This window comes from Zootoca vivipara, chromosome 16 (genome assembly GCF_965207765.1).
Source record: "Zootoca vivipara chromosome 16, rZooViv2.hap1.1, whole genome shotgun sequence".
NCBI lineage: Eukaryota > Metazoa > Chordata > Lepidosauria > Squamata > Lacertidae > Zootoca > Zootoca vivipara.
This window is the reverse complement of record NC_142599.1, coordinates 28,535,947-28,560,352: the sequence shown is the minus strand read 5'-3', so window position 1 is coordinate 28,560,352 and position 24,406 is coordinate 28,535,947. Positions and strand designations below refer to the sequence as shown.

The following is a 24,406-nucleotide window of genomic DNA, read 5'->3' as shown; positions in this document are numbered from 1 at the left end:
TACCACACTGTGAAACTACGGCTGTTCCAGACTGGCTATTTTGGGGTGGGATTCAATTACCCAGTACATTTTGGATGTGAAATCAGTTGATTGAGAGCCGTTGTGCAACAAACCCACTTGCCCCAGAGAGCACATCATGCAAATAAATCAGGATGAATGCTGAATAAACAGGTAGTCTGGAAACACCTGGAGCATGAGGTGGCAGCATCAGAGGAGACTCCTGATTTTCCATGCTATCCTCCTGACCCACAACTGACTTATGTTAAAACTTTCCCCAAATCACAAAAACAAAAAACATAGGCACAAGATAGGCAGCAAATACACAAATTATGGCATGTTCTAATACGGAGAAACAGGAAAATATTTGGTGCAGGATTCTTTAAAACAGGAGTGGGGAACCTTTTTCCACCTGTGGGCCACATACCGTTTTGGACAAGCTTCTGAGGACCACATGTTAGTGGTGGGCAGGGCCAGAGGGAAAAGTGGGCAGGGCAACAAATGGAAATTTTATGGTACAGTAGGGTAGTTTCTGTAGTCAATCCTCTGTCCAGCCAAAGCAAGAAGCATTATTAGAAGTTCAAGGGCGCATTCTAGACAGGTAGGGAGCACTGTGGCCTGGAGAGTTTCAAGGGCCAGGTCAAGAGAATTAGAGGGCCACATTCAGCTCCCAGACCTGAGGCTCTACTCCCCTTCTTCAAAAAGAGCAGGAATTAAACAGCACTAGACAGTGTCAGAAATCCTTTGGTGGCGTGTGCATGAGCTGTGGACCCCTGCTGGGGTGTGGGCCCCAGCAGCTACCTGACGCTGAGGTGCACATGATATGACATTGCTTTACATACCAGGTTTGTGTTCGACGGGTTTGAATGAGTTACTCTTCAGGGAGGCAAGTGGAAAGGGCTTCTTCATCCCATTCCCTGCTCCTTTTTAGCAGATCAAACGTGGGCCCTCCCAAATGCAAAGCAGGTGCTCTTCCCCCTGAAGCTGCACCCTCTCTCAACTAAAGCTGCCCACCAGACTACAAGCCATCTGTCTAGCCCAGTATTGCCTGCTCTGACTGGCAGCAGCTCTTCCATAGTTTTTCTAAGGCATGGGCATCCTTTCCTAGCTAGCCCCGTTAACTGAAGATGATAGAGGACTGAATCTGCAACCTTCTGCATGAAAAAAAAAAAGTCTTTTCCCACTGAGCTCTGGTCCCCATCGTCTTCTGAGAAAACATATACCCATAGCAGTGGCCTTAACCCAAAACTGCAGTGTCCATTTGACCAGATCCAAAGAGCAATTCACGGATGTGACGAAGACATGGCGCTGTGAGCAGATGGGAGCCAGGTGCAGCGCTGGAGCATTAGGGTCATAGGGACATAGGAAACTGCCACACACTGAGCCAAGCCATTGGTCCATCTCACTCAATATGGTCTACACCAGGCATCCCCAAACGGCGGCCCTCCAGATGTTTTGGCCTACAACTCCCGTGTATGGCGCCCTGAGCAAGGACAAAATTTGGTGCACCTCCACCCTAAATATTTCTTATTTTCACAATAATTCCTTTTGATACAGGGTTTTTTAATCTAAGTAGGTGCCCACATAAATATAGGTATTTAATTATTATTATTATTATTATTATTATTATTATTATTATTATTATGCCTCTTTGGCTCAGCACCAAGGGCAGGGGAACTGCCCGCTCTGCCCTAAATCCAGCTGGGATTGGTGCCAGGGGCAAATGAATGCACCGTGGTGACTATGGCAAGAAGAGGGGCATCTTACCCACCCCCAGCCTATTATACCTATTAGGAAGATTTTAAAGCACTCTGAGAGAATAGGAATGTATCACATTAAGGAGTTGTTGTGGCAGGGAGTTCCACAGGTCCTGAAATATTAAAATAATGAAAGACTCCCAAATATCTAAACTTGTATTTATAAAAAAAACGGGACTGGGAGAACCATTTTCCTACAAGCAGCGGCAGCAGGGTGACCTGTTTCCCTAGAGGTTTCAGCGGGGGGGGGGGGGGCTCACTGAAGGCTTTTTGCCCAACAACATCCCCACCGCACCCCCCCCCCCAAATCTGTGAACTGGCACTGCTTGGGATTTCCCTACATACAGCCATTGGCAGGGAACCAAAATGATGCTTTCATTGAACCACAGACGCAGAGCACCCGCCTCCAAGAGCCGGACCGTGATCTCAGATGTTGCTGTTTATTTTCCATCTCGCCCTCCCCTCCCCTCCGCCAGCCCCCCACCCTCCCCAGCTCAGTCGAGCGGCCCCTGGAAGATGAGGCGGACAAACCCCTGCTGGCCCGTCAGCCAGGTGCCACAGAAGGGGCAGGCTGCGTGGAAGGCGTGGGTGCCGTGGGGCAGGGGTATCTGCGCCCAGTACTGCACAGTCTTGGCCGAGCAAACATGGCCACAGGGGCAGAAGGCATGGGTGGGGCGCCCGGCGTCCAGGTACAGCCCCGCCTCGCAGCCCAGCCAGAGAGGCACGTAGGGCCCCGAGCGACGGCACATGGGGCACTCACGCTCCAGCCCCCCTTTCTCCTTGCGGAAGCCCCAGTTGTGGAAGCCGTGGACGTGGCCACAGTTGACGTAGACCCAGGGCTGCTTCTTCTCCACCACGCCCCGCTGTGCCAGGCTGGGGAACGCCAGCGTGCTGAAGCCCACCGGGCACTGGGGGCGGGCGGCGTTGATCTCCTGGCGCAGGGCCTCCAGCTGATGCAGGGTTGGGGTGCGCAGGAGCCCCTCCGAGGTCCGCCACAGCAGGGTGGCCCCGCACAGGTCAATGAGCGAGCCATCCTGGAGCACGTTGGACTCGGATTCCACCTGGCCGTGGGGGGAGAGAGAGAGAGAGAGAGAGAGGTCAGAAGAGGCACTGAGGTCCAGCTCCGAGGGCCTTCTGGCAGTTCCCTCACTACGAGAAGCGAGGTTACAGGGGACCAGGCAGAGGACTTCTCGGTAGTGGCACCTGCCCTGTGGAATGCCCTCCCACCAGATGTCAAGGAAATAAACATCTACCTGACTTTTAGAAGACATCTGAAGGCAGCCCTGTTTAGGGAAGCTTTTAATCTTTGATGTTTTATTGTGTTTTTAATATTCTGTTGTGAGCTGCCCAGAGTGGCTGGGGAAACCCAGCCAGATCGGTGGGGTATAAATAATAAATTATTATATTATTATTTGTGATGGAAGGGGATGGACAGAAGATGAAAGCATACCCTCCAACATTTCTCTCATGAAAATAGGGACGTCCCAAGGAAAAGCGGGACATTCCTGGATCAAATCAGAAACCGGGATGGCTTCTGTAAATCTGGGACTGTCCTTGGAAAATAGGAGCACTTGGAGGGTCTGTGAAAGACCCAGCATGAGGGGCAGGGTAGAGAGGATCTCCTGGGATGGGAGCCTGGGGGAAGAGGGTGAAGCTCCCAGGTGAGAGCTGGGAGACTTTACTCTTCTATGTGTGGAATAAGGGTTAAGATATACCGGTAATTGTGGTACAGAGCCTTGTGTTTATTTTCTCTTTCTCTTCTCTTCTTCCTTCGTTTCTCCCTTTGCTTATTCTTGCTTCTTTCCTATTTATCTTATTTAGATTAGTTTGACTTTTCAGAGGGGCCCTGAAGCAACTTTAGTCTACATTGCTTTTAAAAAATGGGTCTAGTAGACCCAATTTCATCATTTGATGATGCATCCTGCACATATATAACATTTCCCTAATTTCCCCCCCCATAACTCAGAAACTATGTCATATGATTTTTTTATTCACACCAGTGACTTTGACATGTGAGATAATTCACTAAGTACAACAATTTTAATCAAAGTCTGATATATAGTAGTTGAATATTTTACAAAATTGTGGCAATCTGTCACGGAACAACCCCACTGTAGATGGTAACAGCGGTTTGCTGGACCTCGTTGCTGGTTGCGAAGGGGCCCCCATAACAGCTCAACCGCCGGGGCTCCAAAAATGTAGATCCGCTGCTGTTTCCTAACCCTACCGGAAGCGGAGTCTGTAACCTGAAGCATCTGTAACCCAAGGTACCACTGTAATGAATAGATCCAGTCCTCAAGGTTCTGAATAAAGGACTGGTTTAAATAGGAACATAGGAAGCTGCTTTCGGGGATTCAGACAGGGTGTCTCCCAATCCTTCCTGGAGATGCCAGGAATTGAACGTGGGGCCTTCTGCGCACCAGCAGGTGCTCTGCCACTGAGTCACAGGTCCTCAGTAGGGCAAGAGCCTCTCCTTGGTCCTGCAGGGCCCCTTGCCTGGGCTTCCTCTCCCCACGTACCAGCTTTCCCCGCTGCTGTGCTGAGCGACTGTCCCGCAAGGCATACACATTCCCGCACACGGAGATCTCGCGCCATACGCCCGGCGTGGAGTCCTCGCTGAAGCCGCCGTTGGGGTGCATCACCAGCACCCCGTTTGTCGTCAGCCCGTCCATCAGTCCGTCAGGAGTCCTCCACTTGGCTGCCCTCTCCTGCCAATGAACCCAGAGACTGGCATCACAGCACCGCTTGGGCAGGGGGGATGTGGGGGCAAGACTTGTCCTAGGGCCCTCTTTGAACGTGGAAACAGGATTGCCCTGCCGGGTCCTAACCAATTCCAGCCAGGATGATTCAAAGCACAGTCTCTCTCATCAACAACCCCCTGCCTCCCGCCGGTTGCAGTCTGTTTCCTGGCCCAATTCAAAGTGCTGGTTTCACCTCTTGCCACACATACCTACCCATGACTGGCGATCATTATCATGGAATCCTAGAAATGTAGAGTTGGAAGGGGCCCTGAGGGTCATCTCGTCCAACTCCCTACAATGCAGGACTATGTAACGGTCCCATACAGGGATTGAACCTGCAACCTTGACGTTATCAGCATCACGCTCTAATCGACTGAGCTATCATGCCCCCTCAAGGGAGCTCTGCCTGGCATTGACACCATATTCTTTCCCAGCTTCAGGCTAAAATGTGTTTGTTTGCCCAGCCATTTTAGACGAAGGTTATTTTTGTCTGGTTAAATGCTTTTATTCCTCTTCACTTGACGGTATAGTTGGTTGTGCTTTGGAACGCATTTGTCCTTGGAAATTATTTATTTAGGCTGCATTCCCAACCGTGTCTACTCAGAGGCTGTCCTACTGAATTGAATGAGCCTTGCTTATTCACTGCAGGGGTGGGGGACCATTTTAAGCGGGCGTGCCACTGCGCTCACTCGTGGGCAGCCTGCCAGCCGTCACATGCCAGGGGAGGGCAGAGCAAGAGACAAAAGTGGTCAGAGAAAAATATGTAAATCTTTACCTTCGTACGGTAGGCTACATTCCACACACACACACACACACACAACCAGAGGTTTCTGCAACCTCTTCATCCAGGCAAGGAAGAGGCATGACTACAGTTCAAGGAAGGTGAGAGTATGATCAGAGAAGGGGATGTTGCCTGAGGAAGGTCCCAAGGACCGAAGAAAGAGATCTGGAGGGCCAGAGGCATGAGCGATCCCTTCACTTAGGATTTGAAAGCAGCTCACATCAATAAAGACACACACAGAGAGAGACATAAAGGTGTGTGGGGAGAGAGACTACATCAGACTTAAAAACTAAAAAGATAGCACACAAGGAAAGGAGAGGAGAAGGAAAAGGCAGAGAAAGATCAATTTCTCAAGGCCAGAAAAAAGTGGACGGCTAAGAGGGCATTTATACCCAGCTCAGGCCAGACAGGTCTCTTTGAATATCATTTGGAAATCCATTTTTGGGGACGAAGGGTGGTTTAACGCCATTAGAGGCCCTTCTCTGTGTGCCCCCTCACAGGCTGCGATAAGGCAGAAGGCCTCATGGGGAAATGGCAAGCAGGTGCACTGCAGGGAGTTGCTTATAGAGCAACTGCCTCCTGCTGACTGTTGCAAGTGAGCCCAGTTATGTGACAGGCAGAAACGGCACAGGTTGAGGTGTCCCAATCCACCATCAAAGTGAATATCTGCATATCAGACAGGTGTGCTGTCCTCCTTTGGAAGCCAAAGACTTTTCCATTCCATCACACGTACGCAAAGACACACACAGTCGTGCTGGTGACTCACTCACTCCAAGGAAAATGTTGCGGGAGGCATCAAAGCCAGCAGCATAAATGCGTGCTGTATACGGAGGGTTCCTCTCGCAGATGACACGGCAGGCAAAGCGAGAGATGGTGCTCTGAGCCGACTGACCATCGATGGCTGAGTTGGCCCCTGGGGTCGTGTCTGTCACCACAAAATCAATCATGCTCTCTGTGGAGCGGCCAATCTGGGAAGAAAGGAGGCAGAGAGAGTTCAGAAAGGCAAAAAAAAGTGTGCCAATGTTTGCTTCGCGAAGACATCCATTGTTCACTTGTGATTTTGCCATCTTGATTTCAGGAAGACAGCATTTTCTCCTGTCAAAAAATCCTGAAATATCACAAACGGATGCAGAGAAGTCAGGAAGGCCCTACATTGATGAGAGGGACCCTTATTAATGTCCCATCTCCAGAAGATGTTTTGTCAGTCTGCGTCAGGAACGTGGAACCTGTGGCTCTCCAGATGTTCTTGGACACCAACTCCCAGCATGGCCAACAGTGAGGGGTGCTGGGAGTTGGAGCCCAACATCCATTGGACAGTCACAGGTCCCTCATCCTTGGTCTAGGTAACAATCAGATTTCTGTATTAATTTCCTTGCGCTCTCAATAATAGCTTTGGTTCACATCTGTTCTAGCCAGCACAGGAACAAAACATCCTGGCCACACCTGAAGTTTGAAGAAATGCATTCCCAAATGAATTGAAAACTATTTCAGTGGTATTGTCATGACTCCAGAATCCAGCAGCGACCCAGCCACAGATGGAGGCTGCGGAGACACCAGCGAGGGGAGCTGGACACACCTCAGGCCTCTGACTCAGCTGCTGGAGACTGCTGGGCCTCAGACAGGGGGCTCCAGAAGGACTTCCTGTACCACCAGAGGCCAGAGCCAGGACTCACATCGGTGCCATCACCTGAGCACTGCTGCCTTCTTCCTAGCATCCTGCGCCAGACCAGAACACAACAGGTATTTCAGCTAAACGACAAAGGGGAAAGTGGTGCCAAGGCTGCTACCATATCTGGAATCTCCAGAGCCTCACTGAAGCAGATGTTAAAACAACAATATGATGCAATATCCACAGGGCATGAAATCACGGCCATCGCCGGCAGTAGGCACCGCTGGGCACCTGCCAAGGCTCACGCAGGTTTTCAGCAGGAAGTTATGGGGCATGTGTTGCTTGGAAATGACGCAGTACATCCACTCTGAAAATTTGCAGGTTCGAACAGTATTGAAAGCGTCATTGCGTATAACCATCATGAGCGCAAATCATCGTGGTTGCACAATAAAAAGGATATCTGGCACACAAAAATCCATACATCAGACATCTGCTGAAGGCACAGGCACCTAGTCCCCCAAAGAGGATGGCACTCCTGTTTCTGCTGCCAGGGCCATAGGTACCTGGAACATGTCAGTCTCGCAGTCATGAGTATACTCAACGATCACAGAGTGGCTTCGGGAAAGTGTGTAAGAGATGCTGTGCTGGCCTTTGTTACTCAGTGCCTGTTGGGCAGAAGAAATAAAATAAACAGCTGTGGGACCCGTCTAAAGCTCCTCTCCAGAGCTAAACTCATTACCCCAATCCCAGCACCAAGCCTCTGAAATTCCCTGTTCCCTTACATGGACTAGATTCAGTGCCTGATCAAAGAGCAAGAGGCTTGCATCCCATTCCTAAAGCCCAGGTGCATAGAGGAAGACCAGAAGGTACCTTATACCGAGTCAGATCATTTATCTAACTGGCTTGCTATTGTTTACACTGACTGGCAGAACCTGTCCAGGGTTTCAAACGGGGTCATCCCCAGCCCTACCTGGCGATGTCAGGGATTGAACCAGGGACCTTCTGCATACAGAGCAGATGCTCTGCCACTGAGCTCCAGCCCTGCCTCTAAAAAGAAAGTAAGATTCCAGTCCTCATGAATCCGAATAAAGAACTGATTTAAATAGAGACATAAGAAGCTTCTTTATAACCAAGTCAGGCCACTGGTCCGTCTAGGCCATTTTGTCTATAATGACCAGCAGCAGCTCTCTGGGGTTTCAGATGAGAGTCGAGACTGCTTTGTCTCTATTTCCTTATTGGAGGGTTGTCATATTCCCAAAAGTGAAAAGTTGTTGAGCCATACATCTGGGTTTCCCCAAACATTTTGCCGATTCGGCAAAAATCCGCCCAGACGCCATTTTGACAGCCTGATTCCTGGACGTATGGCAGCCCTATGTATTGGGACAGAAATGCACTTTACACATGCTTAGAGTCATAATTCTTTTCCAGGACTAGATTCTGGCATAAAAAAATAGCAGGAAGCTGCCCTATTTTGAATAAGTCCCTTGGTGCATCTGTTTTGGTCTTGCCCACAATGATTGACAGTGGCTCTCCAGAGCGTTCCTAGTCCTACTTGGAGGGTGTCAGAGACTGAATCTGAGACCTTCAGCATGCCACGCATGTGTTCTATCACCACACTATGGTCCTTGCACAAAATGCGCCCCCCCCCATTGAAGCCCAGAGTAGTCTGATGAGAAGAGTATTCCTGGTGGCTAGGAAGGGGCTCTGGACTCACCTTGGATACAAGCGGTGTCGAGATGTGATGGATGACATCTGGTTTAACCCCATTGGGTTTCGGCCTCTTGAACAGGGCCAATCGGCTGCGGCGGCGGCCCTTGTCACCATTGGGCAAGGAGCCATTGTACCTGTGTTGGGAGAGGCCAAAGGATCTGTGTGTTTGTCTGCACTTGGTACAGTACAGAGTAAAATAGAGCATCACATCAGTTCAACTTGATGACAGTTCAGGATTTCAAATATCTAGTGTTCCTATATATATGAGGCCCACCTGGCCTCGGTCCAGTATACCTGAAGGAACGTCTCCTCCCCCATCGTTCTGCCTGGACACTGAGGTCCAGTGCCGAGGGCCTTCTGGTGGTTCCCTCGCTATGAGAAGCTAAGTTACAGGGAACCAGGCAGAGGGCCTTCTCGGTGCCCTCCCACCAGAGGTCAAAGAAAACAACAATTGCCAGACCTTTAGAAGGCATCTCAAGGCAGCCCTGTTTAGGGAAGCTTTTAATGTTTGATGGATTTCTGTATTTTAATGTTTTGTTGGAAGCCGCCCAGAGTGGCTGAGGGAACCCGGCCGGGCGGGGTATAAATAATAAATAATTATTATTATATTATATTATTATTATTATTGTGAAAAGGCTGCTCTCAAGTCTAGCAGACAAACACAACAGCAGGCACTTCCAGATGATCTGTTTATTGAGCATTCATACTGATTCACTTGCAGGGAGACTGGACTGCTTGTATTAGCTATTTGATGAGCATTCATTGATTTTTTTTTTTTGCATAGAGATTAGATGAAGTTGCATCAAGGCAAGGGTTATCCCACCCTTTCTCATGTTTTCCCATCACTTTCCTATGGCAAAAGGTTTGATCTTATGGCGACGTGATTGTGTTGTGCAAGTCTTCCCAAACAACCATCGTTCCATGACCTGAATTTGCCCATATGTGACCGAATCCCACATGAATATAGCAACAGTTTGGAAGTGCCAAGTTTTAATCTGCACTCCCCCTCCCCCCTCCATTTCTTTTTGCTGCCTGTGTTTTGTTAAAAATCCTAAATCTAATTCCCAAGCAGTCTCTGCAACAGACAGAGATATCCTGAATCCCTGATTCATAAAGAACAGGCCCTGGTCAAGGGTTGTTGGGTGGCCTTTTGGGTGTTTGAGAAATCCCCTTTTGTTGTTTGCAAAGCTTTGCAAATGCCTCCGCTGTCAGAGGCAGTATAGTTTTGGATGCCAGTTGTGGGGAATTTCAGGTGGGGAGACAGCTATTATACTCAGATCTGACTTTTGGGTTTCACAAAGGCTTCTGATTGGCCACTGTGAGTATACGATGATGGCCTATGAAGAGCCTTTGGCCTGATCCAACCATCAGGCTCTTCGTATGTTCCTAAGCCAGCAAAACCATTTTCTTTACTCCACTGAGTTGCAATTGGCTTGGTTGGATGCTTGCTATGCAGGCCTGGTTATAACCGGGTCTCTGAACCCCTTCTAAAAGAGACATGGTCGGGGTTCAACCCTGACTGGGAGACAAATTATCTTATCTGAAGGCCATCACCCACTAACCTTGGAAGTACATGGCTATTTTTACTCAGGGGTGAGAGAAACGTACTCTGTACATGCTCATCAGCTTCTTTTTATTTCATGTTCCAGAGCTGAGCATTAAAAAAAAAAGTGTCCAGGTCTGTATGGGGCCCTGTCTGGCAGAAAGGGTTCCCTTCACTTACCCCAGCACGATCAGCTCCCCATACTTCACTGGCTCCTTGGTCAACAGGATACTGTCCCCTGGAGAGGGATAAAGGCGGCTGCTTTTGGGGCAAGCTCGCCGGAGATCTAGCGACTGGGAGCTCACTGCTTCAGGACTTCCTTCTAACACCATCCTGTAAGCACAGAGAAGGCAGGTCAATGATTCTTCAACATCAACTTCGTTGGACTGGTCATGTTGTTCGGATGCCTGATTATCATCTCCCAAAGCAACTACTCTATTCCGAACTTAAAAATGGAAAGTGTAATGCTGGTGGTCAACAAAAGACTCTCTAAAGGGAAATCTAAAAAAAAAAAGTAGTATAAACACCGACAATTGGGAAACACCGGCCTGTGAGCACTTCAGTTGGAGATCAGCCTTTACCAAAGGATTCATGGAATTTGAAGATGCTCAAACTCAGGATGAAAGGGAGAAATGCACATTTGGGAAACCCTCACTGTGATCAACTCCCACCTGGAAACCTATGTCCCCACTGTGGAAGGACGTGTGGATCCAGAACTGGCGTCCACAGTCACTTACGGATTCACTGTCAAGAACGTGTTCATGGAAGACAATCTTACTTGGCTACAAGTGATCGCCAAAGAAGAAGAATGCCACATATTTAAAGCACTCTCATTTCACTGGATGGCTTCCCTGAAGGATCCTGGGAACTGTCATTTGCTCAAGGATGCTGGGGGTTGTAGCTCTGTGAGGGGGTCTCCTAAGAAGTTTCAGAACCCTTAACAAACTACTGTTCCCATGATTCTTTGGGGTGGGGAGCCATGATTGTCAAAGTGTTGTGAGAGTGCTTCTTCTCACTTCAGCCATACAAATATTAGGGTTGCCAGACTCAATAGTGGACAGGACCTCTGTGCCTTTAATTGCCCTGCTCTCTTTTGAGTCTGGAAACCTTAAAGAGAAACCAACAGACCCTTTGTTTAATTTCCAAGCAAAGGGTCTGCTGGTTTCTCTTTAAGGTTTCCAGACTCAAAAGAGAGCAGGGCAATTAAAGGCACAGAAGTCCTGTCCACTATTGAGTCTGGCAACCCTAACGAATATGGTTGTTAATAATAATTTTTAAAACATTTACGAGTCGCTTCCTATGAAACATATCGAGGCAGTTTAACAATGAAACATCAACAATATAGATATATTTCACATAGTTAAAACAACTAGAACAAGTTCACGTATAAAAAACAATGCCAAATTCAATGCAGTTACAGACTGGGGTTAAAAAAAAACTCCACTTAAAAGACAAGTTGGAAAAAGGAGGGTCTTCCATAGGACCCCAAAAGAAGTCCCAGTCTGATATGTAAAATGGGAGGAAGGAGGAGGAGTAGTAATAAAAAGCACAATCAATGCACTTGCATGATCCTTATCTGAGAACAAAAGGAAAGATCCATCGCAACCCTGTTGTACCTCATGTTAGTCCTACTGTACATAGATTCATTAAAAATAATGGATACGACTGACTTAGGTCCATTCAGGTCTATGGGTCTACTCTGAATATTATTTAGCTAGAGACAACCCCAATGCATGCCTGGTTGTGCCTGAAGGCCCATCTTGCTTAAGGGGAGGAAAGAAAGAAGGAAGTAGTTTGAGGGCCTGCCACCCTCCAACTCCCCTCTCCCTCCCCCCAAAGTCACCACAGGAGCTTCTGCAGAAGAACCTTGCCCTAAGGGGAGGGGAGAAGCAGCAGCAGCAGTTTTTTTCTAAGCAACCAAGTTGTTTTTCCATTACTGTATTTGTTTTTCCATTTATTGTAAGTAAAATAAAATACTCAGAACAGAGTTCAAGGGGCCTTACTCAGAACAGAGTTCAAGGGGCCTTACTCTGTGGTAGCCTAAATGCGCTTAGGACTTCAGCCAGTTATAGTAGGAGGACATGGATTGTAGCCTCCCTCCTATGGGGAGGAGTAAGGCACACTACACATGCTCAGATGCCCATTAGGACTGCATCCCATATTCATACTGCATCTCGCCCTTGCATTGTCATAGCAACGCCTGCTTGGCGGCTCCCCATCAGTAGCCGTGGGTGGCACTCCCTGACCTCTATGGTTTGGGGCCCGGTGAAGCTCTCTCTTTGAAGGAGCCATATGGTAAACACCTCTAGCATCTCCAGGTTTCAAAGGTGACAGTCCTGACCCTTAGCAGCAGCACACCCCCCCCCAAAAGTTGCCATGGTGATAGCCCTAAACTACCTCCGCACTGTTACCACAGCAGCATTTCAGATATTTTATGCCTCCCTGTTGCCATGGCAACACTCTCCGTCTCCATCCTGGTCCCTGCTACTGGAGGAACCCACTTGTGGTTCATTGAAATCCTTTAGCTGCCTCCTTCCCGCGCCCCTGATCCTGTTGATTCCCTGCTCGTGGGACTAGTTCACACATGCACACACATAATGCCCCCCCCCACACACACACAAGGAAAGACATGCCTACACAGAAATGGGTCTTCTTTAACAACAACCACAACAAACCAAACAAATTTGAGCCAGGCCTCACCTAGGCCTTGTAGTGTGGAACGGGTTGCATCCCACTAAGGCCCCATCTCCACAATATAGTTGAAGCATCATCATACTGCTTTAAACAAAGAATTCTGGGAACTGTAGTTTGTTAAGAGTTGTTAGCAAGCCCCCTATTCCCCTTACAGAACTATATTTCACGGAATGGTTTAGCAACGAATTCTTCCCCGAGAACTCTGAAAACCGTAGCTCCGTGTGGGGAATAGGGATCCAACTCTTAGCACCCTTAAGAAACTACAGTTCCCATGATTCTTTGGGGGAAGCCTTGGCTGTCAAAGGGGGTATGTATAGCGCAGACCCCCCCCCCCGAGTCCTACACAGAGTAGACCTGCTGAAATTACTGGGCCTAGCTGTGTCCATTAATCTTAATGGGTCTGCTCTGAGCAGGTCTAATGGGATAAAATCCTATGTTCTTCTTTTTAATACCGGGATGTAGCACAAATATGTAAACTGGAGGGTATGACTTGAGTGCCTCTCAGCATATTTTTCATTAAAACAAGTTTTAGTTAATGATTTAAGTACTGTATTGCAAAGAAATGTATTAATATCTCATTGTATGAAGGCAATTGGTTTACTTATTTAGTGGCCAATCTGCATGTTGCCAACCACCCAATATATAAATTATAGTTAAGGGGTGAAGATGGCCTTGGTCTTATCTATTTAAATACGGGGATGTTAAGTCAGATATTCCAACCAATTTGTAAACTGCCCTGGGGGCCCAGGCAAAGAGGGGGCACACAAATGCAATCTCTCAGTCAAACTCCCCACAAACAGACATGGTCTCAAAAACAGGAAGGTAATTCTGGAACTCAGGCAAGACTGTAAATAATTACATTTTGCACAAATGTCCGTCACAGTGATACCCTGCGGAACTAAGAAAGAATAAACCCAGAATCCAGCAATATCGACTGCTCAGAAGGTTACACAAATAATCTGAATTATGAGATTATACACTGATTCCTGCCCGCCCCCAGCCATTTTTCCCCACCCTCTCTAGGCTAGGAAGCAGCATTTCTGGAGGCTGTAGGAGGTGGAGGTGCTAAGCCTCTATAGAGAACTGTATTGTCAATAACTATGGAGCGAAGGACTCTGGGTGTGTAGAGCAGAGTGTGAGGGGGAGAATTAAATCTTGAAGAACTGTTGTGTGTCAGGATCCCTGGGGCAAATTCAGAGACACAGAGGAAGTTTAGTGGGACAGGGTTTCCAGAGATGCCTGGCCAGTGAACATTTTTGAAAAAAGCTCTTTGTATGTGCAAAACTGAAGGGCAAACAGAAATTAAAAAGAACTCAAGAGCATTTGTAGATCAAGGAATGTAGAGATTTATACATCTTGAGGTCAAGCAGGATGGGTGTGTGACTAGAGCCCTCAAAGGAGGTCTCTGTGAAGTAAGACCAGAGCGTCTCTGAGCATGTGCAGGGTCTCTCTCTACTGAACCTGTACACCTCTCAGATTAAGGGGCAAGATTTCCAGGTGACACAAGGTGCATGCATGCATGCATCTTCTGGAAAGCTTTGAGACATAGGTCCCCCCCCCCTTAAGCACTGAAAGGGGAGGTTTTATGCTTAAAGGGGTGGGGGAGTCTGCTACACCAGGATATTCTTGAGCAGTGTTTCTGATAAGAGTGGGTATGTGGATGAAAATCTGTAGGATTGAAGCTGTGCATTGGGAGAATGGATCAGGTTTTTCCTGTTTAGAGGGTCATAGTTGTTATTGTTGTTGTTTTTTTTAAAAAAAATACTTAGAAAGATTTATAAACCACTTACTCAAATAGGCCTCTAAACGGGGTACATAATAAAGCTGTAGATAAAAACACAGCTAACTATTAAAAAGGAAATAAAATAATTATCATTAAAACACAGGGGAGAAAACCAGTGCAATATCCAGTGGGGTTGTGCACAAACACGGGGGCTCTCAGGGTTTCTAAGGGACTGGAATGGGGTTTAATGTCAAATGTGGTGAATGAGAAAGGATAGGGCCGCATCCTGCTTTATTGGGAAGTTAGGAAGGTTGCATTTTAAGAGATGGTATACATAACTTGAAGACGGTGGGGGGGGGACATGTGTTTAATTTGTTTGGGAGAAGTGGAAAGAGTGGGATAAACCTACTTATTACAGTATATTGGGATGTCCATGATGATACCCCAGTATACCTGCCCCTATTAAGGAGTAGGCTATAACTCAGTGGTAGAGCAACTGCTTTGCTTGCCAAGGTCCCATGTTCAATCCCTGGCATCTCCGGGTAGGGCTGGAGATATCTGAAATCCTGGAAAGCCCCTGCCAGTCAGTGTCTGCAATACTGAGCTAGATGGATCAAGGGTATTCAGTATAAGACAGCTTTTGGTGTTCCCTGGAAACAGCAAGAGTGCTGGAAGAGCTGTGTGATTGTGCAGGAGAGGGGACAATCCTGATTTACTGGGCTACCATGGGGATGCATTTGCAGAAAGAATTCACAAGGGAAGGGATCCAGAGGCTGTTTGCCAGGATGTTATCGATAGTGCTAGAGAAACAGGGGAAAGGGCCTGATTTTGTCAAGAGTTGCCTGATAGCCTCTGCCTTTGGACGGAAGGATCTGGACTAGGGACTGAAGTTGTCAGAAATCTATATTATATTGTGGGGGTGGCTGTCTCTTTCACCCATGAAAACCAGATATTGAGCATGCATTCTTGGGGATGAAGGGTAGGTGGGCAGTGCTAGGCATAGTGCAATAAGGAAGGACCACGGAAAAATGGGACATTTTGCAAAGGGACAGTGGCCCTTTGCACTCACTCATTCTCCGTATATATATGCGCACACACATACAAACGTGTGTGTGTGTGTGTGTGTGTGTGTGTGTGTGGTCTGTCTGTCTGTCTCTCTCCCCCCCCCCCCATTGCAATGCTGGTTAGCAAAAGGTAAACACAGACAAATGTGTACACATCTTAACGAAGGTGCTGGTTTGGGGGCAGAGAACAGGAATCAGAGGACACCCAAACAGATTTGGGACAGGAAGGTAAAGAATTCAGGAACACCTGGGCATACTGAATTAGGGGACATGGGAATCAAAGGACACCCATAAGACATTCAGAGGCAGCCCAAGAGGTCTGAGGAGGGTGTGTGTGTGTGTGTGTGTGTGTGTGTGTGTGTGTGTGTGTGTTGATATTAGGGTTAGGAATTCATAGGGGCCCAGACAAATGCTGCTGCTGGGGAAGGTTAGGAATAACAGGGTGCAAATTAACAACAGAAAACCAGACAAGTGCCAGGGCTTAAATATGTTATATAAAGACGAGACATTTTCAGCAGACACTATTAAGAGACATCTAACCAGATTTGAGAGGGATAGAGCTAGGCAGTGAATTAGGGGACGTAAAAATTCAGGGTCACCATATCAAATTGGGTGTGTGTGTGTTAGGAATTAGGGGGGCATGAGAATGGAAAGGCAGCCAAGCAGATCTGCGGATGAGCCTAGGAATGATGGGGATGGGGGGGGGGGCTGCAGACAGACAGAAAGCGAAGAACTGCAGAAAGTAAAAGTGGGGTGGGGGAGATCTGTGGGAGGCATCCCTCCCTCCCTCCCTCCTTCCCCCTCCTCCCTGCCCTCCCCCCGCCGCTCCTCTCCCCCATGCAACACCACCCCCTCCCCGCAGCCTCCTCCTCCGCCTCCCTCCCTCCCTCCCCCCACCCCAACCCGCCAGGCACCGCCATCAGGGTTGGGGGTCTCTCCGGCTCACCCCTCTGCGCGTCCCCCCCGCTCCCCTGCGGCGGGTCCTTGCTCAGCAACCACCGCCTGCGCAGGATGGATAGCCCTGCATTGCCGAAGGAGGAAGAAGAAGAAGGAGGGAGGAGGAGGGAGGAGGAGGCGGCGGCGGCTCTGCTTTGGCGGCGGCGGCGGCTGCTCCGGCGCCGGGTGGGATCACAGGCTCAGCTCTCGCGTCCCCGGCACCCCGCCGCACACACCGCAAGTCTGCAACGCACACAACGCCGCTCCCTCCCCACCCTTTGCAAGGACCAGAGAGGAAGAGAAGGGGGATCCTCCTCCCCAAGCCCTCTAGTCTCTCCCTTTTCCCCACCCAGGGGCAGCCCTTGCCTCGCGCCCCCGCCTCTCCCTGCAACCTGCCCACCAGCTGCATCACAAAAGCAAAGCGGGTGTGTGGACGGGAGGGGGGGCGTTTGTTTATTGCTTTGCAGGTGTGCAAAGAGGCTAGAACAGAGGGAGGTGGGAGGGTGAGATCGTGGGGGTGTTGGGCGCGGGGGTGCAAGAGCCGAGGGTCCCTCACTCGGGGAAGGGGAGAGGAGAGGGAAGTGCAACAGATAGTTACGGAATGCATTCTTGTGTTTTCCGATTGCAAACCGTTGTGTGATTCTCGGATGAAGGGCAGCATAGAAGATGATAATAATAATAATAATAATAATAATAATAATAATAATAATAATAATAATAATAATAATAATAATAATATAGGGGAAGTCTCATTTCTATGGAAATCAATGCAAGAGCACCAGCAGGAGTCCCCAAACTGGAAAATGTTGTGCAGTAAAAGGATTGCAATGCAGTAAAGCGTAACAATAAGAATATAGGTAGTATAACTTTATTAATAACACTGCTAATTTTGTAATTTTGCTTCCTTCGGTAGCAGCATAGGAAGGTAGGAAAATGCCCTAAACTGAGTCAGGCCCACTGGCCCATCTAGCTCAGAAATGTCTGCACTGGCTGGCAGTGGCTTTCCAAGGGTTCAGGCAGCCCCTACCTGGGGATATCAGGAATGGAACCCCGGACCTTCTGCATGCAAGGGACTTGTTCTGCCCCAATCTACAGCCCTTTCCCCCAAAGAGAGGCAAGGCTATTAGCAGCTGCAGTGGCTTCCAGTCTGTTGCCAGGTCCTATTTAAAGCACCTTTCAGGAAAACAGGAGCAGAGATAGGAAGCTGCCTTACAGCGAGTCAGGACATTGGTTCATCTATACCAGGCACCCCCAAACTCAGCCTTCCAGATGTTTTGGGACTACAATTCCCATCATTCCTGACCACTGGTCCTGTTAGCTAGGGGTGATGGGAGTTGTAGTCCCAAAACATCTGGAGGGCGGAGTTTGAGGATGCCCGCTCTATACTGACTGGCTGTGGTTCTTGAAGGATTTTGGTTGGAGGACAGTTCTACGCTTACCTGCAGATGCTGAAGGTTGAACCTGCCCTCAGCCAGCCCCACCTGCCTGTCTTTTTTACTTACAGCCAGTCCAGTGAGTGCCATTTGCTGTCCCCTCCTTGGCCTCCGTGTTGCCTTGGCAGGAGGGCCCAGGGAGGACTGGGAGGAGACAGGAATTGGGTGGCCCAGCCTGCCATTGGCTCTGACACCACCTGCTGTTGGGCTCCTTTCCTTCTGCCCTACCAGTCCCAGTGGGCACCAGCCATACCTGCGGCTTGGGCAAGGCACCCTTGGTGGGCTCACCTTTCTCTTCCTCCTCCTCCAAGACATCGCTTCCTGCTCACTTCTGTTTCTGGGCCCAATCCATCCAGCCATCCAACAGGAGAGCAGAAGGCAGGTGCTGGAAGGGCATAGCTCAGTGGTTAGAGCGTCTGTTTCCCACGCAGAAGGTCCTAGGTTCAATCTCTGGCATCTTTAGGTAGGGCTGGGGGAGGCTTCCTCTCCGAAACCCTGGAGAGCAGCTGCCAGTCAGTGTAAACATTACTTTATTAGATGGCCTGTTGATCTGGCTAGGTATAAGGCAGTTTCCTCTGTTCCTTGTGCAGGTCCTTTTTAAGACTCTGCAACATCCCCCCTCCCGGCACTACATATCCATGTGATCCTCTGCCTCAAGCCCCCCCCCCAAAAAAAATATGCATATGATCCTTTCTATTTGCCAGCGGAAGCAGTATGTTAAGATTCTATCTCTTTAAAAAAGTCTATGTGCAGAGTGTGTGCTGCTACAATACACATCGTAATTATGGCTTGTGTCACGTGCAGATTTGTGCCCTCTTTAGCAGGTGGAGGGGAGCGCCCGAAAACAAATCCTTAGCTATACATGGAATGAAATGTGTGACAGACAAGATCAGCCCAGGAGTAGCTTCTCCTGTAATTTTACTTCCATACTAGAAAATGCTTAACCTTTTGAATGTCTGCCTGCTGCACGGTTGTTAAAGGTACAAGAACCCCGCTTTCCTTCAATGCCCAACCTTAAACCAAAGTCTAGGTGCCAATCCTGTGCCCACATACTGTGGGGATGTTAAGGAAGGTAGGAGAGGATATATTGTTTTGATATTACCCCTTCTCATTCACTCTAGTGAGTAAACAGCAGAGCACATTCCCTTTGCAACTTATTGGAGGCAAGCTGATGATTCGTTAGAATCCTTTAATTAAACAATCCTGTCTGACTTGTCCAGTCTGGATTGTTCCTGGTAAGTTTCCCCTTTATTTCCCTCTTAAAATAATAACAATACAACACAGTCTTCTTTAAAAGTAAGAATAAAGTTTTACTCGCATTCAGTTGTTCACAGCAGTAATTTGAAGTCTGGCTTTATCTTACGGTTAAAGTGAAAAGAAGTTTGAGATACATCTCAAGCTTTCTGCTTCTGGGCAACATCCTATGTGAAGCTTGAGCCATGCACTGGCTAAGAGCCAGGACAGCAAGAGTCCAAGAGTAAGGGAGTAAGAGTCCAAGAGAGAAATGGGGGTTGCGTGGCCAGCCCTTTTATGTGGTCAGCTAGGGTCACGCCCATCTACCTGGTCACACACGGGGAGGAAGCTCCAGAGCAGGTATGACAGGAAGTCCTCCCTGTCTGGAGCCACATTTCCCCTGTGTGTCTATTCTAAAGGTAAAGGTAAAGGGACCCCTGACCATTAGGTCCAGTCGTGACTGACTCTGGGGTTGCACGCTCATCTCGCATTATTGGCTGAGGGAGCCGGCGTATAGCTTCCAGGTCATGTGGACAGCATGACAAAGCCGCGTCTAGCAAACCAGAGCAGCACATGGAAACACCGTTTACCTTCCCGCTATAGCGGTTCCTATTTATCTACTTGCATTTTGATGCTTTCGAACTGCTAGGTTGGCGGGAGCGGGGACCAAGCAACGGGAGCTCACCCCGTCACAGGGATTCGAACCACCAACCTTCTGATCAGCAAGCCCTAGGCTCAGTGGTTTAGCCCACAGCACCACCTGGGTCCCATCTATGTCCATTCTAGGCAACAGGAAAATGTTGTACTTGACTGCTCTAGTAATACATCCCACATACCCCTTCTCAGGGAATGCAACATACATTTATATACAGAAATAGCTGGCCTTGCAGTGGCTAATCTCTGTGGCTGCCCCCACCCTGTCCCGATCTATGATCTATTCTGTTCTCCCCCCCCCCCGGCTCATCCCTGTGAATCCCCCAACTCTGTACCGACCTACATCCCCTCCCCTCCCCCCCAACCTCCACCCAGGCAAGTCAGTACCTCCATTCGGCCTAGTAGTCTGTAAAGGCTTTGGCCTAGGAGGAGGAGGGTAGGGTTGCCAGACTCAATAGAGGACAGGACTTCTGTGCCTTTAATGGCCCTGCTCTCTTTTGAGTCTGGAAACCTTAAAGAGAAACCAGCAGACCCTTTGCTTGGAAATTAAACACAGGGTCTTGCTGGTTTCTCTTTAAGGTTTCCAGACTCAAAAGAGAGCAGGGCAATTAAAGGCACAGAAGTCCTGCCCTCTATTGGGTCTGGCAACCCTAGAGGAGGAAGAGGAGTGGGCAGGATTATGGGAATATTTGCCATCTGATCCTTTGATGTCCACTTGAGGGTGGTATATTTTGCCTTTTTTTAAAAAGAGAACATGTTTTTAGGTGTGTTAGGGGTGGGATCTTAACAATCTGAGGTTCTGCAAACAGTCTCGTATTGGCAAGGAATGGAACGCTGTGTCCAAATTTGAGCAGAATCGGTCAAGCGGTTTCCAAGAAAAGTGGACTATAACATGGCCCTTCTACATTTTTATATACAGTATATAGATTTTATTATTTATTTTATTCAACCACCCAGAGTCCCAGCTTGACTTCTGGAAACTCTCCTTTGGTAGGGGCTTTGTCAGGATGCCCGCAGTCATCTCCTTGGTATGGCGATAAGACAGTTCCACAAGTCCCTCGTGGATGGTCTCACGCACATAGTGGTGCTTCACCCCGATGCGCTGGAATTTCTTGCTCTGGGACAGCTTTAGGCAACTCCATCGGACTAACAGGCCCCTTTCTCACCAACCCAAAGTCCTTGGTTAGTTGACTGAGCCAGGCCATCTTTCTGCACGCATCTGTGGCTGCAATGTATTCAGATTCTGTGGAAGATAAAGTTATACAACTCTGTTTATAACCGCCCCATTAAATGGGACCGTTTCCAAACATAAATACATATCCACCTGTGGATTTATAATCAGTCGGTTGTACACCCCAGCCCAATCTGCATCCATAAAACCAATCATTCTAGGATTACTAACAGTTGGTAATCTTAAATTACAGTTGATTGCACCTGTGAGTACCAAACCACCCTTTTCACACCCACCCAGTCATATTCAGTGGGAGAATGTACTTTTCTGCTTAGAATTCCCACTGCACTGGCTAAATTACAGTAGGTCTACATGTAGTAACAAGATACAAAAGCTTTCCAGTCACTGACCTGCACTCATTGTTGTCTGGCAATGGCTTTGAATCATCTGGATACTTTAAAAAGTCAGTGGGTGTGGCGACTGGATGCGCTCCTTGCATCTGCATGCTTCGGATCAGTTCATCCGAAATCTTTTGCTTTTGGCTAAGCAGAAATGAACAGTCTTCTTCACTTTCTACTTGAATTTCAAGATAGTACTGGATCTTTCCCAGTTCCTTGACTTCTACATCTTTGCTTAAATGTCTCACAACCTGTGTGTTGTCCTCTGTCATTTACTGTGACAATGATCAAATCATCAAGAAAGGCAAGAATGTAAGAAAATCGTCCATTATTAGACTTGGTGTACAAGCATTTGTCTGCATGGCCTTGCCAGGGTTGGGAATGAAAACTACCTGTGACAGTTTGTGCGAAACTGGTCTCCTGTTTGAATATCATTAAATACTTTAGGATCTAATACGTTGTTATATGTTTTACAGAATTTTCCAGCATATCCATCCATGCCTCAAGTTTCCTGAGGTTTTAATTTCTTTATGGCTTGTAGAATTTATTCTAAAGAAATTCGTAGAATCATCAAATTGTAGAGTTGGAAGCGACCACAAGGATCATCCATAGCTGCCAAGTTATCCCTTTTTTTAAGGGATTTTCCCTTATGCTGAATAGGCTTCCTCGCGAGAAAAGGGAAAACTTGGCAGCTATGGGATCATCTAGTAGTTCAACTCCCTGCAATGCAGGAATCTATTGTTATGTTCTAATAGCTAAAGCGGTCAAGACTCAATTTGTTAGTTACTTATTGTGTTATAAGTTGGAATGGAAAGGAAATTTAGATAGAATCTCTCCTAAATTATGTATTTTTTCCATTTTCTGTTGTTTTGTTGCTGTCGAGTGCTATGATTTTGTTCTCTGTTTTTTTCTTCTTAATTTGCAAAAAAGAAAAGAAAAAAGTTTTGTCTCCAAATTCATCATTATATATACAGTGGTACCTCTACTTACGAATAACTCTACTTACGAATGTTTCTACTTACGAACGGAGCTCCGTCCGCCATCTTGGATGCGGTTTAGATAGGATTTTTTCTACTTACGAATTTTTAGATAGGGTTGCTTCGACTTACGAATTTTTTCTCCCAAGGCATTCCTATGGGATTCGACTTACAATTTTTTTTTACTTACGAATGTGCATTCGGAACGCATTAAATTCGTAAGTAGAGGTACCACTGTAATGCCTGTTTTCTTGGCAATCCATAAAGCCACACCCCTAGCTTTTGAAGATCCAGGCAAATTATACAAAATTCCACCTTTAGGGGACAGTATAAATCACTTGTTCATTTTTCTTTTGCGCTGAGGCTTAATTTAAATGGAAAGCCCCATTTGTAAAGGCTTGAATTTCCTTCTAGATATGCTGAGTGAGGTATTGAAAAATTGCAGAGCTGTTCCCATCAAGTTCTGGTCTTCTGTATGGTTTTAGTCTCTCACTGCTTATCTATGAAATCTTGTAGTATCTCTTGGTTTCTTGCCTGTTTGGGTATACAGTAAGTCTCTGTGGACTCTGTCTATATCACGATTCAAGATGAGCTTAACCATATAGCCAGGATTTGGGGGGGCAGGCTTATTTGGGGGGGGGAGAACCAAGTTAACTGCAACACAACTGGCCAGTTAGTTAAGTATTTTTATTTATTTACTTGATGGGGGCAGCTGCCCCCCCCACCTCCCTGGCTACGCTCATTACCTTAACGGATTGGAGAACTGGGCGTAAGCTAACAAAATGAAATTCAATAGGGACAAAGGTAAGGTTCTGCCCTTTGGCAGGAATAACCAGCTGCACAAATATAAGATGGGAAACACCTGGATTGTCAGTAGCACATGTGAAAAGGATCCAGGGGTCTTAGTTGACCATAAGCTTAGCATGAGTCAATAGTGTGATGCAGCAGCAGCGACAGCAGAGAAGAAGAAGAAGAAGAAGAAGAAGAGAAGCTAATGCTATTCTAGGCTGCAGCAACAGAAGTACCATACAGTGGTTCAGACCACACCTGGCATACTGTGGTTCTGGGAACCACAATTTAAGAAGGATGTTGACAAGCTGAAAGAAACCTTTGCAAAGGAGGGCAACCAAGATGATAAAAGGTCTAAAAACCAAGCTTTATGAGGAACAGTTGAGGGAATTGGGTAGGTTTAGCCTGGCAAAGAGGAGATATGATCAAGTATCTAAAGAGCTGTCACACTGAAGATGGAGTAGGCTTGTTTTCTCCTGCTCCGGAGGGTAGGACCCGAACCAATGGATTCAAGTTACAACAAAGGAGATTCCGACTCAACATCAGGAAGAACTTTCTGACAGGAAGAGCTGTTTGACACTGGAAAGGACTCCTACGAAAGGTGGTGGACTGTCCTTCACTGGAGGTTTTTAAGCTGAGCCTGGATGGCCATCTGTCATGGATGATCTACTTGAGATTCCTGCACTGCTGGGGACTGGACTAGATGACCCTCGGGGCTCCTTCCAACTCTACAATTCTATGATGATTTCATGACATAGCTGTCAAGTTCTCCCTTTTTTAAAGGGAAATTCCCTTATGCTGAATAGGCTTCCTCGCGAGAAAAGGGAAAACTTGACAGCTATGTTCCATGATGCCTATGATGGGCCGCCTTATCCTGCAAGCTCTTCTTAGATCCTTACCTACCTCTAAGCCAAACCTACTTTACAGAAAATTACTGAGTTAGATGGCCCAATGGTACAAGCCGGCTTCCGGGGAGTCTTTCCTTGGTGTACAGTGGGAAAGAGCAAATGCGCAAAAAGCCTCGCGCCCTCGCGCCGCGGATCTCCGACGCATCTACCTGCTCGGGGTGGCTGCAAGCCCCCGGCTCCTGCCCGCCTCTCCGCCCTTCTCACCGGCCCTTCCCGGTCCCTCCCTCCCTCCCTGGCTGGCTTTCTCTCCCAGCCCAGGATGTTGCATCACGGACGGGGCTTGGCTCC

At 47.8% G+C, this 24,406-nt stretch overlaps 1 protein-coding gene and 1 long non-coding RNA gene across 4 annotated transcripts; both read right to left on the bottom strand.

Annotated features, from left to right (window-relative positions):
• Positions 1-2,176: 2,176 nt before the first annotated feature.
• PELI3 (pellino E3 ubiquitin protein ligase family member 3) lies at positions 2,177-16,902 on the bottom strand. Its single transcript, XM_035098616.2, has 7 exons — positions 16,566-16,902; positions 10,319-10,471; positions 8,600-8,729; positions 7,449-7,550; positions 6,047-6,244; positions 4,274-4,462; positions 2,177-2,815 (listed from the first exon to the last, which is right to left on the bottom strand). The coding sequence occupies exons 2-7, from the start codon at positions 10,468-10,470 to the stop codon at positions 2,249-2,251; spliced, it is 1,338 nt and encodes a 445-aa protein (XP_034954507.1). The 5' UTR covers position 10,471; positions 16,566-16,902; the 3' UTR covers positions 2,177-2,248.
• Positions 16,903-20,781: 3,879 nt separating this feature from the next.
• On the bottom strand, positions 20,782-24,359 carry LOC148683135 (uncharacterized). 3 transcript variants are annotated; one of them, XR_015947475.1, is made up of 3 exons: positions 24,268-24,359; positions 21,457-21,719; positions 20,782-21,118 (listed from the first exon to the last, which is right to left on the bottom strand). It is a non-coding gene; the product is annotated as an uncharacterized LOC148683135 (long non-coding RNA). The 3 variants fall into 3 exon arrangements; XR_015947476.1 differs by having other exon boundaries at positions 24,114-24,333; XR_015947474.1 differs by lacking the exon at positions 24,268-24,359 and having other exon boundaries at positions 21,457-23,762.
• Between the last annotated feature and the right edge of the window lie 47 nt (positions 24,360-24,406).